The sequence below is a fragment of the Apus apus genome, chromosome 4, assembly GCF_020740795.1.
Source record: "Apus apus isolate bApuApu2 chromosome 4, bApuApu2.pri.cur, whole genome shotgun sequence".
In the NCBI taxonomy this organism is placed as follows: Eukaryota; Metazoa; Chordata; class Aves; order Apodiformes; family Apodidae; genus Apus; species Apus apus.
This window is the reverse complement of record NC_067285.1, coordinates 25,203,728-25,218,263: the sequence shown is the minus strand read 5'-3', so window position 1 is coordinate 25,218,263 and position 14,536 is coordinate 25,203,728. Positions and strand designations below refer to the sequence as shown.

General features: G+C 38.2%; 1 protein-coding gene across 6 annotated transcripts in view; it reads right to left on the bottom strand.

Annotated features, from left to right (window-relative positions):
• Positions 1 to 14,536, bottom strand: part of ZMIZ1 (zinc finger MIZ-type containing 1) — a 345,681-nt gene that overhangs the window by 130,688 nt on the left and 200,457 nt on the right. For all 6 annotated transcript variants that reach the window (XM_051617531.1, XM_051617530.1, XM_051617534.1 and 3 more), the window contains one exon: positions 6,397 to 6,510. In XM_051617531.1, the coding sequence (XP_051473491.1) occupies positions 6,397 to 6,510 (114 nt within the window). The remainder of the gene's footprint in view (positions 1 to 6,396; positions 6,511 to 14,536) is intronic.

Genomic DNA, 14,536 nt, shown 5'->3' with positions numbered 1-14,536 from the left:
CCTGCTGGCTGTACTGTGATGGTACAGCATGTACACAGCCCTGGAGTGCTGTGATGCACTGCAGACACATAGAAACGTGTGCTTAACAAATGCAGTGAGAGGACAATGAAACCAGAATTTGTTCCATGTGAACTTTTTGCTCTGGAAGTCTTGGGTACAAAGACTAAATGCAAGATTTCTAGGGCTCTAGTGGGCAGCTGAATCCTGCAGTTTTCTGGGTAGATATGCTGACCTAACTCTTCTAACTACTCACATTCAGACTCTAAACTGATATGAAATCTGATTTTTGAATGTCATATGTTGATTTTTGATTACATACTTTTCTGCATTAAACAGAAGGAACCCAGGCAGGCATGAAGTCAAGGTAGCAGCAGATACCTTGTGAACACATTAGCATTAGCCTGACTTTGCTGTTTTTGCTGTCTGAAACATCCTCTTGTGGAAACTTGACATTATTCAATAATACTATTCTTGGCTTTTTTAAAAAAATAAATAATATTTGTCATTAGATGTCAGATGAGCTAAAATAGAATTCTGTATTATAAAACTGAGAGTATCTATTTTTATTTTTCTTAAACTGACCTAAAAATCTCTACAGTTTCAATTCCAGAATTTTCCAAAGATAAATGCAATTCAAAAGATTATTGTACCATGTATTGGTATCACTGAAAAATGAACTTGTAGGAAATAGTTCCACCAGTTTAAAACAGATGCTTGTTATTTCACCAACTCTCTTCAGCAATACAGAGATGAACTAAGAGGTACAAGCAACATAAAAGATTTCAGTGAAACCCATTATCTTAAGATAGAATACAACTAGGACTACAACTTAGAGTTGTCTTTCTTTAAATTACAGAGAAACATTTCTTAAACAAACACGGGTGAGTTTCCCACATCTGATGACTAAGGTAGACCCAACATTTGGAGAGAAAATCTATAATATTAAGGTAGTGTGGAAAAAAAAAAGGCATTTTTAATTACTATTTCAGCATAGCCTTTTGTGGACAAACTGGGGTAGAAAGTGCCATCTCTTGGACAGAAAGAGAGACCGATACTAACCATGGTGGTCAAAGATCCCAGTTTTCACTAGAGAAGCCCTGTTACATTCAGTGTTTGGCCAAGAGCCAGCTCAGGTAAGTACACCTGCTGACCTAAATTCCTCCTACTATCCAAAACCGTTGTAGTGATGGATTTTAATTTCTTAGACTAAGCCTGTAGTCTGGTTACAGAGTAGCTGCACACAGATGTGCTTCTGTAGCCCTTTTATTTTCTTCTCAGACATGCTGAAGAGCCCCAAAGAACAATGAACTCTGTGCCATGTTAAGCTGAAGAGAGAACAAAACAGCACTTTTATCATCCCCTGCTGCAGACAAGTCTGTAAATTTGTCTGTCCATTTTGCTCTTAGCTGTCCCCTTGTTTCCATTCCCACTGCAGCACCAACACACAAGATAGCCAATGCCCTCAGTAGAATCATTTACATGTTAAACTGCTTGGCCAGGGCAGACCTATCGGATGAAGCTAGAGTGGATCTGAGAAAAGGCAGAAGAGTGTGAGACAACCTTGTCCAACCAAACTAGGGTTATTTTTTTTTAACTGCAGAATGATATTCTTAAATTTATCAAGAATATTAGCCTTACCACTATATAATCTTATCCCAAAGTGCTTTATAAACTGTGAACACTAGACTCAAAAACTGAAATCATAATAGAAACATAACTATGCCTGGTTTGTGGAAAGAGAAGGTTATTTTAAACAGCTCCCTGTAATACTATGCAAGAAGTAATGGTACATACCAAAGGACAATATATCAATTGCAATTTTAATAATTTATACGATCAGTCATTTCAATAATATTTCAAATTTCTGCCCTGCAGACAGTTCTATTTGATTTGAAGATAACTACTGCTGAAAAAAACCACCTAGCTTTCCTTGGCAAGTTGGAAGAGAGTTTATTGTCTCTGAGAAAGATGAGAATTTGGTTGCATGAGTTCCATCAAAGCTCTTTACTGGAACCTTTCTGTACTCTGCAGCTTGCAAGGAAGAAAGCAAATTCAAATCTTACTCCTCTCCTTCCTTGACTATTTATTGTTTTCTTTGTAAGCTTATATTACCCACTCACTTTGGTCATTTTCTATACTGGGTGAGCACAAAAAGGTAAGCTCTAGAATTTGTGTCTGCCAGAACTGTTTGAACATAACGGTGATGCAATTGCAGTCACATTTTTGAGAGAAAGGGCATAGCTTTTGGGGTTAAACTTATGAAAAAAATGATTCATTTTTATAGCACAAGCTATAGCTTTACCCATGTTCCCTAAATCTTTTATCTTTGACTTTTTTGCCTTGTACAGAATTATTCCTGTTTTATTCATAGGTCTTGACAGTAAACCTACATTCTTTATCACAAGGATAAGTTATTTCACCTCTAAGAGTGCAGTATTTTAAAGTATCCTATACAATAAATGCAATGTATTTAACTAGCTAAACAAAACCATTTACAGGCCTTATTAGACACTGCTCTAGTAAAATTTCAGCTGCTGTACCAAATCCTGAGTTTGTTCTTAAGATAAGAAAAGCATTCCCTGTTAGACAGCATACAATGTCACTGGAGCCCATAGCAGCAAATTTAACTCAAGTAATATCAAGTACTGCTGGTACGTAAAAATTAGCTACCACTAATCGCCAGTATGTATGAGTGTCTTGAACCCATGACATCACAATACTCTAATCCTCTATTACTCTTAAAGAGAAAAAAAACACCACCAAGGAAAAGTGACCATATCCAACACGTGCTGTCTACCTAACTCATGACATTTTCAAGAGAACGATTTCTGGAAGTGCTGGTGTTACAATCCAAGAAGAAAAAACACTCCTTAACAGCCTATTCTGTTTATTACTGTCAAAACCAGTGATTCCATAAGTGAAGCTGGAAGCTTTTCTGCAGATGCCCAAGCAGAGTATTCCTAAGATCATTCAGGGTCTGTTTGACTGGCAACGGGAATAGAAATATACTGGTGTTATAAAGTGAACCAGATATTACTGAGAGTGCAAATACAGTGTGTAGGATAAATAGAACTAGTTTCTAAGAACCACTTCTTAAAATTAAAGCACAATTTAAAGATTTTGAGGTGTGGTGGTTTTTTTCTTTTTACTAATAGGATTAAATCTAATAGGTTAATTTTTGTGAAAGCATTATTCCTAAAACTTAAATGATGCAAATAATCTGTTACAGCAAAGATACCATTACATTGGCTATTCATAATACATCAGTTGTTTTGATGCTCTGTCATTACATCTGATGCACTTAAACTTTGCAGTGTCTGAATGGATGGCTTGTTCATTCTGAGAGCTTGCCCTTCTGCAGTCATGACATAGTAATATATTTCAATTTGCAGTAGTATATACCATGTTATCTGCTAGTAGGATATGATAATTTCATACTCCTTGATGGCTCCACAACAGTTTAGCATACCAGTTTTTCCCTGGTCAGAGAGCTAAAAAAACAGGATGACATAAAAAAAATTCTTCTGTACAGTACAGAGGAGGAGCCTTGTAAGCAAGCAAGCACATCTAGTATTTATAGAATTTTTGCATTAAATGCACTTGACTTTAGGAATCCACACAGCTCAGATGTTGTAATGATGGTCAAGACTACCTGCTTTAAAAAAATCACGAAAGCTTCAAGGGAATTCAATTTTGAATGTAACTTTAAAGACTGGTGAAATAAAACAGTAATCCTGTTTTAGTGGTTGAAAAGATTTCATACTGATTTTTCATTTTTCTTTTAGCATAATCCTCACAAAAAGACAACAATGATAAACACTGTCAGCATTAAGAAAAATTGGCTCCTGATAGTAGAGAGGATACAGCTTCGCAAGCTAGTGTTAAATTTACTCATGACATTCCAGTATTTCAGCTCCCTTTTTCTTATTTTCAACTTTCTGAATAATCTGCCTGGAAACAGGCTGCATTTCTATCATGTTTGTTAAATAAAGATAGATAAACACATCTTCCTGTAAGAGAACAAACAGCCCCAGTGTCCACCCTTGCTAAATTTTGAAGGGGAAAATACCATGTAGAAAGAAGCTATGCAGAAGGAAACTAAGAATTAATTTTTCAAAGGGGAAAAAAAAATAAATGAGACCTTGCCCACTGTACAGCTACATATTAGGAAGATACAGGAAGTATCACGCTCTTGGGCTATAACCATGTAATTAAGCGTGTTTAATAGGAAGCAGGAAGAGGGATGTACACAATGAGAAATTAAAGGATATCTTCCTTAGAGGGATTTTAAAATTAGGAACAAGAAACATATTAATTGCAGTTTATATTCATTCTGTAAATCCTGTATATTTATCTAACACAAAACAAGCCAACTGGTTGAGTTCCTGTGTTTGTTCCTTGTTAGAAATATAATGAGATTACAACATGCGATAAAGATGCTGGTGCCAGTCAGTCCTACACTGCAGATACTGCTCTCCCATAACAATCTTGGGAAAAGGGGATTCCACACCACCCTGTTCAGATTTCAGGGAGGAGTATAAAGAAAAGCAATTCATGTTGTTGAAATCTTAACAGAACTTAGATAGCAAGAATTATTTTTTTTCCTTTCTTGTTTGAAGAGAAAATTTTCATTTCAAGAAACCGATAACCAGGTATTGTGTGCTTTACTACTTCATTTTTTGTGGAGCACTTCCTTCTCACTTTCCCTATGCTCTGAGAAAACAGTGAATCACTAGCAGTCAGATCTTATTTTGACCCTGCACTTGGGCAAGGCTGCAGGTCTACTTCCGTAGAAAGAAAAGATTTGAACAACAAGGAAGTCACAGGTCAAATTTATTACCTTGTAGCAGAGGTCTGCAGAGAAATACTGTGCACAAGCTGCCTATATATACGTGAACTGAACGTCTACTTTCCCAAATGCTCATCTGAAAATGCTAGCAAAGGTTTTAAAAAGTGTAAATATATTTATGGTCACATCAGATCTTTTGCACACTTTTTCATGATTGTACTGAAGACAACTTTTTCTTCAAACAGAATTGTTAAATATCTTATCTTTGGACTCTACTAATGTTTCTAACTGTCTTCAATTGTTATTCTGACTGGAAGAATGATGGTCACCTCCTACTGGATTTATTATCACTTTTTGACATAGAAGTCAGAGGGATGCTATACACTTGCACTCATTCAGATGGACCCATTCTTTAACATTTGGATTTCTAGCAACTAAATCTCAGTCTTAGTGTCTGTTTTATATACATCAGCTACATAGTGCACAAAAATAATCCATGCACTTTTGCCCTCCCCCACCAACACACACAATGATGATCTCTTCATTAAAGATTTTAAAATTTCCATTTCCTTTGTGACTACTTATTTATATAAACTTATTCTGCAAATTGCCATGAAGCTTTTGAACACTCCTACTACAGTCAGAATTTCTCTCAAGTCTTGACTCCAAGTGACAATTTCGGACTGGATCTTGCTGCTGGGTGCATGGGAAATAAAACTTTCAACCAAAAAAATGCTGTTGTGTATACAATGAAATATATTTTCAATATAATGAAGTTGCTTTAGGAAATGCCGTGGTCTTAATAAAAAGTGAATGGAAAGAAAAGTCCCTGAAGGGGACCTACAGGAAAGCTGGAGACAGACTTTTCACAAAGGCTTGTAGTGAGAGGACAAAGAATAATGGCTTCAAACTGGAAGAGGGTAGACTTAGATTAGTCATTAGGAAGATTGCCCAGGCCAGTGTTCAAAGCCAGGTTGGATGGAGCTTTGAGCAACCTGGGCTAGTGGGCGATGTCCCTGCCAATGCAGGGGGCTTGAATAACACGATCTTCATGATCCCTTCCAACCCAAACCATTCTAGGATTCTATGATAAGTCAACAAGACTTTTATAATTAGTATGTCAGGATTAGACCTGCAGTCAATACATGTAACAAGGTAAGCTGAACAGGCAAACACATTCCAGCTGGAAGTACAGCGTACTTAAGATAGAAGACAAGTAGCCCTCCAATTCCACCATAACTGAGCAAAGGAAAAGTAACACCTAAAAAGTTAATTAACTCCATAAGAACACAGCTCACTTGCCAATTTAAAACAATGAAAATGAATATTATATGTGTAGAACTAGTAAGCTAGCCTGAGCACCTGTAAGTACTTTACCTATAAATATTTTTTTCTTTAATGATTTAACTTGTTGTTACTTCATTTGGCTTCCTATTAAGTAATGGATCAAGTAAGCACTTGTCAAGATCTGGCTTCACGTGTTGAAGATAAAATGACAAAAACCCACAAAATGCAGATTCTGAAGATCAAAAGTTCCCTTGGCCACAACAGACTGCATATGGTATAAAACAAGATAGGAACCACTGCCTCAGAGGGAGCAGACATACCGTCAAACAACCCATCAGGCTCTGCTCAAATGGTCTCTGGAATGCTCTGGGGTCTCCACACCAGTCCAGGAGCTCTGTTGCTGCATTATGGAAGTTTGCAGGGTTCTGTAAGTGCTGGAAAGGGAAGATGAAACAACATAGTTAAATAACATACACAAGCACACTTTTCTACATCACACTAATGCAAAGTTTAGAAGCTAGGAACAGCATATTATTTGGAAGCAGGACTTTACATTGCACAGCAAACACAGAAAATATTTCATTTTCATTAATGTTTACAGAGATTTACCAATTTTCTCATACAAACTCATTAGTTAGAGGTGATCTGTAGCTAAAATACCAGAGCCTCCCTGAATTCCTTCCTCCATAACATCAGCTTTCCCACCTGCAAAACATTATGGATTCCAGTTGGAAATCAAGACTGTCCCTAAATACAAATTGAGGGAAATTTCATTCAAAGACTTTGCTTGGCTTTATGGCCCATTGCTGGGACATGCCAGCATAGCTAAGCCTTCCAAAAATCAAGATTTTTATCCTTTGCCTGCCAGCCAGGAGGTAAAAATTACAGTCTCAGAAAATACCAGTAGCAAAGCAAAGTACGCTAACTACTATTGATTCTTCCTGGGAATTTTGGCTTCTCCTCATTGTGATGTACCATCATGAGTAATCATGGGCAAATGGAGTTCAGGATGATGAAAAATGGAGGACAACTTCTTGATGGAATATTTTCAAATGCACAGAAAGCATGTAGAAATTTCAGAGTGGAATCTTACCTCTCTCCTGGAAAGGCTGGCACAACTTTGAGAAAAAAATCTGATTAGGCTTTGTAATTTTCATGGGCAATGCAATTTTTCAAGTTATATTCCTCTCTGCCTTGGTACTGACCAATCTGTAGTCTTGTCTCCAGAGGCATTTAGTAAACTTACCTGATTATATTAATCACACTGTCATGTCACACTGTGCTACACTGTCAAATATTCCAACATTTTACCAGGAGCAGAGGGAAGGCACAGGAAAGAAGGAATACAATTTATATGAACAATATTGCTACTAAATTCTTCAGCTCTAGTGATGCTCGATGTTTTAATGAAAGCTATTGAAACAAAAAGACGGCTGTCTTTAGGAAATGTTGGTATCTTTTTAAATATTAGTTTTATAATTATTGGGATTGCTGAGAAAAGCATGAAAATGAGATGAGCATTTTATCTGGAAGGCACAAAACCCAAAGGCCTAATTTTAAAAATAGTATCTTTGAATCAGTTGCATAATTTTGGAAAACATGACTGCTCATTTCTAAGCATCTGGATTAATAATGATGTTCACAACCTATTTTTTCCCTCATCTCCACATATGATACATGAAGAAAGAAAAATAATTCCTCCCATGCCAAGTTTTGAGGAGTTCCCAGACTCTGAAATTTCGGCTCACATTACTTTAAATCTTATTCAGCGAAGGCTCTTGGTCAGAGGTCTTGTTTTAACAAGAGATGACTGACATGTGGGACATGGATTTTTAAAACAAAAGCAGAATTTAAAAAAGCAGACAGGCATTATACAATGCAATTTTCTTCCTCGCCTTACCAGCACAGACTATAGCTCATGCTACTATCCAGTTTGATAGCTACACCTAGGCTGAATTTCAGAACAACAGCTCCTTGCCAGGTGATCCTCTATTTGTTGGAGTCATTGAACTATTGCATATACAAATTAAAGAGAATAATTCAAGTAAATAAATAAGCCCTATTTTAAGGTTTCTTGTAAAAAAAAATAATCCCATGAACAGCGCCAGCAGTTTGGGTTACAAATCTTGCAAGTAAGAGGGAAAAGGAAGCCTTTTGAAGGCTTCATTTAATCCTCCAAATAAGTGATTGCCTGACACCAAATCTCTCCATATATGCTGCTCCTTGCACACACCACCTTCCTCTGTAGGGGAAACAGAATTTGGTTCAAACCCCTCTACAATAGCACATGTAAGCTCTGCTAGTATCGAACATGATTTCCAGAAGGCAGGAAAGGCACATAAATTCTGGTGCCCTCAGCACAGGAAAGACATGGAGCTGTTGGAGAGGGTCTAGATAAGGGCCACCAAAATTATCAAAGGCCTAGAGCACCTCTGCTATGAAGACAGGCTGAAAGAGTTGGGGCTGTTCAGCCTAGAGGAGAAGAAAAGGCTCTGGGGAGACCTTATAGCGGCCTTCCAGTACCTGAAGGGGCCTACAGGAAAGCTGGGGAGCGACTTTTTACCAGAGAAGATAGTGATAGGATAAGGGGTAATGGTTTTAAACTGGGAGAGGGGAGATTTAGGTTAGATATTAGGAAGAAATTCTTCCCTACAAGGGTGGTGAGGAACCAGAATGGGTTGTCCAGGGAGGCTGTTGATGCCCCATCCCAGTGTTGCTGTGTGCCAGCTACGCACATTACAACTTCCACTAATGTTTACTATGAAAATTCCCAATTGAAAAAAACATTATACTCAAATTGCAACAATTTTTATAGTTTTAGGCTAACAAAGGAGAAGCAGAGCAGGGTCTTAGCCATATACTTAATTTTCAGTTTAGCACCACATAATGCTTATTTCTACTTACCTTTACACCACTGAAAAGCAGTATCCCTTTCCTACACTAAAGGTCCAACGTATATGAATTTGCACTTTCCTGTGGAAGAAAAAGGTCCTTCTACCTGCATCAAAGCAGGGGCGACCTTGACTTCATACGATTTGTTTGTTCTGTAACTCTCCATCAAGTTATTTCACTGCACCAAGACTGAACTCCAAGGCACACTATTATAGCCCATGCCTAAACATAGAGGGGATTCCAAAATTCTGACTTCCTAAATGCAACTACACAACTGAAACTTGTTTAGGAACTTATTGGACAAGATAAGCAAATCTATTAGTTCCATTATAGCCTAAAAAACCCCAAATAAATTTTAAGAAAATGTTGTCAGAATACCAGTGGTTTCCATCTCTGTGGAGTAGAATCGAGTTGTTTCAGGGACAAGAGAAAAGCTGGTCCTGCAGGCACATGTCTAGTAATACCACATGCAGGTCTGTCTGTAACATATTTCTCAATGCTTTTTGCCTTTTAAATATTTTTAAATTAAGGTTTTGCTCAGATTTTTCTTTTTTGTGTTAGAGAGCAAGGTTACTTTTCTAGAAATCAAAGAAAAGATCCAGCATGAATCAAAGAATGAAGGCAGGTGCAATTCCTTCCCTGTGTTACACGGTAAGACATTCCAAATGACTGCTATGACTTTTTATTCATTGACAGCTTAAACACTGCACCTAGGAAAAAAAGACCCAGTGTCATCTACATCCTCACAACAAAAAGCCAGCTTGAGAAGAATATTACATCTACTATATTCAACAAACAAGAAACTCAAGAGATTTGCTTAGCTCTTGATCCAAGAACAGAAGTAAAAAATAAAGCTTATGCCACATCCATCTATCAGCTTCCTTGTGAAGCATCTTCCATGCATGGCTCTGTCCCCTTCAACTGAAATTACTGGCACCATTTTGACAGAAGCAAGGCGTGTGCCTGAAGAGCGGAGTCTGAAACAGTGCTTCATGTAAACAAGGAAAAAAAAATCACCTCATTAGTAGATGGTTTAGAGAAAGGTGACAATGAATCAGATTCTTGCTGTGACACATATCTTGGTGTCTCTTCAAATCTATTTGTGAAGGGCCAGCTTCACACCATGCTAGCAAGCAATGGTGTTTTCAACAAGTGGAGAGGATTTGTATGAATAAAATCTGGAGCAGAGATTAACTAAGCCAATGAATTGAATGAATCAGTTATTTACCAGATTGCTTTCAGTATCATGTGCTTTTTAGAAGGCTATTTGTGAAATGTGACAATTTCCATTATTTCAAAACCGAATACAATTTTCAGTGTAATAACTTATAACTCAAACCCCCTATGATTTTCTAAACTTGAATCAGAAATACTTGATGCATGTGAGGGTACTCTTATTGCAGGGATCACCAGGTATTGCTTTGAAGAGACAGTCTCGCAGAGTCATTTATTTTCGGTCTTGGAAGGAATCTTGTGTTATTTGTAGCACTTCAATTAACAGCTTGGTGTAGAGAGATGGAGAAAAAGCAATGGACTTTGCTCTCAACAAGAGTCCAGTAAGAGAGAATTGTACCAACAAAGCCCCCTTCTGAGGACTGGACTGACATTTGGGCTGGATTCCAGGGAAGACAGAAACAGCTATCTGCTGCTCATGACCACCTCTGCCTTAGAAGTTTCATTTATACAAAGAATAGACAGTCTTTTAAATTAAAGTGGACAACTGGGCAGAGGATGCCAGCACACTAGGACACCCAAGATCACTAGATTTCACAGCAACTGTGTGCCTGTCCACAGGCTTGTAGTCACCTGGGGGGAGGGATTGACAAACATTCACACGGGGGAGTTACACAACAGCTAATACATGGCAATTGCAAAATACAGTCATTTATTGCAATTGTTACTCCCTTCCAATTAGATGATCAAAAAGTCTTCATACGCAGTAAAACTCTACAATGGTCCCAAAAGTATAAGCTTCATCCCACATATGAATTCATGACCCTATAAGTGAAATCGGCATATATAATAGAGATTTATTTTTTTAAAGCATCCTAAAGCACAATTGAATACTTTCAGTCTACACACCCCTGTCAAACTGGATGCAAACCACTTCCTGCAACCAAAGACTCAATATGATTTTAGAGTAGGAAACCAATGTTCCACATTGAAATATGGTCAGGACAACAGCCATATCTCCTCTAAATACAGAGGACTGCAACACATATGTACCCTTGTGTATCTTAGGCAGAACAGTCTAGTAAGTAATGGAAGAGTAACAGTCAAAATTAAGTTCAATTACAGAGGGTTAAAGTTATCTCATACACATATCAAGAAATGCTAACATGACAACAATGGTATGGAACATGAGCCATTTAAACATGGAACCCATATGTTCCAATTATAGAAAATAAATGTAGAATTTCAATTTACAAATGACGTGTCTCTGGTGGAGGATTTTTTTCTCTCTTTTCTGAGGAATACCTCAGACTGAAGGCACAGACCTAATTTGCCACAACTTAACCTATTCAAAATGAGATGTCATGCAAATAAGTTTTTGAGCAGCAATCTGTTTAACTATGCTAAACAAGTTATTGCATTTATTTACGTGGTGTCGCACCAAATTATGAAGTCTGACTCAAGCTGTCTATTTATTTTGCTGAGTTACGTCTGCTCTGTGTCTCACTCCTTGATTTAATTGAGCTGCTGAAGATAATAAAACTTATCACACAGACACTATGCCATGTTGCTAGATTCTAGGTTAATTAACAGTAGCCTACAGTCACTGAATTTCTCACATGGTTAGCCACTTGGACCCTGTCTACTGTCTAGCTTCACTAATCAACAAGTCTGGGAATTTTACATTAGCAACACACAGAGCTTTTGACTGCACAGAAAAAGAAAACATTGCTACATGGTAGGTAGTCTTTTCTTCACTCTGAAATTAACTCCTTGCTACACAGTGTGTGGCAAGGCTGCACACTTAGCAAAACTTGTGGTAAACCAATGGGGAAAATGAAATCCAGGAGGCAGCTCACTCTCCTTGCAAGACAGAAAGCTATGGCTGCTGTTCCACAAGCACTGCCAGCTAATGAAAGCACTAGCCTCCCATGGCTCTGCCTTCTGCCTGCTCTCCTGCACAGCACAAGAGGATGCACACCTGCATGGGGAACTAGCCTCATCCTGTGCCAATCATTTCAGCTGCATTGGCTCACCAAAACGGCATGCAGCACAGCTCCTTGAACCTTAGCACTAGCAGGGGAGATAGCAGCAGTGTGCATCACTCCAGCAGCAGGCCACTTCGGAGCTCACAGGAATGGTTACAGGTTACAGCACATCATCTTTTCATACTAATACTAGACTGAAGTTGACCTAAACCTAAGGATACATTTTCTTGATTATGCTTAGCAGGTTGCACCTGACAGCTTCTTCCTCAAACCACCTACACTTCCACCCCTTCCAATGCCTCAGTCCATGCGTCCTGTTCTGACCATGAATTAACCTCCCAAATACTGATTTTCAGCCATCACTGAGATTCCCTACATAACCATGGGATCAACAGACCTGACTTAAAGAAGGTGGCAGCAAGCACAGGGTAGGACTGGGAAGGTACCAGGACTCTGCTTTCAGTAACCCACACTGTGGATTGAACGCATCACAAAACTTCTCCTGAAGGTGGAGCTATACTATCAATATAAGAGGAAGACAAAGTTAAGTTCACCGTATAAATACTCCTCCTGCCTCTACACAAATTGAGGTGCCAAAAGCAAAAACTGATTTTTAGTGTTCACATTGTACATATTTACTCTGGGGTTAATCCTCAGACTTCAGCCCAGTTATTCCTAGTTTAGACAAGAGGTTAATCTATGAGTTCTACAAAACTTTGCCACAGGTCCAGAATTTCAAGTGGTATAAAAGCCAGTACCAAATCCATCTTTTCCAAAAGATGAGCCAGATGTTCAGTATGCCATAAATTTTGCAAAGAGCTTGTGACATTTCAAATGCATGCATACAACTCTGAAGCTCCTATGATCTGCTTGCTATTTTCAGCTGCTGGCATGTAGGTTTTAAAGACTTTCTTCACAACAATAGAAGTTAAAATTCTCAAATGGTAAAATCTAGGAATTTAAAAGCAAATGGAAACATACAGCAGTTATTGAACTTCATATATAAAAATAAGGAAGCTCAAAACTACTAATGCAGAAACTATTGTTTCCTTGGAACTAAGCCAATTGATACCGGTTGAGGAAGAAGCTGATCCACTCTTTGGCTTGCCTACATGACTTCTCTAACTCTGGTGTATACCCACTCTCACTCTTGAGAGACAGGATTTGCTGTCCAGCTGCTTTGGCAGATTCTGCAAGGTAATTCAGACTTTTTTTTTTATGTCTGTCTTAACATTCATCCAGACACACTTGCAATCACACCTAATGAAAATGCACTGAGGTACTGAAAGGGAGCAAAGAGGAGAGCAGGAAAGAAAGGGACCAAGAAGAACAGAAAGAGATTACATGCCCTTCAGCTGAAACAATCCAGGAGCAGAAGAGTCCTGCATGTTGGGCAAAAGGCATTCTGCTCTCAAATGAAAATTAATCACCTATCTAAAGAATGTAAACAAGATTCCTGGTCAGACACCCATGACATAGCGTAATGAAGGGGAGACAAGTCTGGCCTCAGCACACAAGTATGTTCCCATCAGACCTAAATTTGATAGCTTACACAGCACCATAAGTGAACGGCAGAGAACCTGCAAATCCACAAGGGTCATTTGCTGCAATACATTATTAGAGCCTTCATTACTTTAAAACATGAACAGGCTTTGTGAGTGAGCCCAACCACAAGCCCCAGTCCCCTTCCACACACAAGCCTGTACTTTAGATCCCTATCCACCAAGAATTTTCTCTCTCCCTGGCATGCCCTCCACTAGCTGCAGCAGAGCTCAAGTGGTGTTACAGAAATACAAGGCAGAAACTGAGGATATGCTTTAAATGTAGAAAATGCCCTAACCTGAAATAAGTGGTTTCTCTATTACTATTTTTTACAGTCAAGTGTGATTATACAAAGGCCTTACCCACAAGCAGCTATACTTAGTACAAAAAAAAAACCAAAACACCACAGCTCATCTCCAATGCGAGATTCAAAATGAATGGTCTTTTTCTGTTTCAAGAGGATAGAGGGGAGTATTGAGCTATTTTCTATCTTTTGCAAGAGTGATTTTTGTTTATCTGGATATGGTTATATATAGTTCAATTCTCTATAGTCCTGTTCAATATCAAAGATTGTTTTATTTATCAAAAAATTAAAAGGCTCAAGCTGTGCATTTTGTATTCAGATAATCCCCCCCTCCCAATTTAGTGTTTGTGAGATCGAGAGATCTCTAATTAATAGAATTAGCTTGCACTTACATGGCTCATTCAATTGAAGGTTTTATAAATATTTTATTAAGTTCACATTTTAAGAAGCACTAGATACACTAAGACAGAGAGATTAAAGCCATGTTACCCATGCCTACTTACAAAAAACAGAATGAAAGCGAGTCACCTTTGCCCCATTTGTCCACCATAGCTTCTTCCT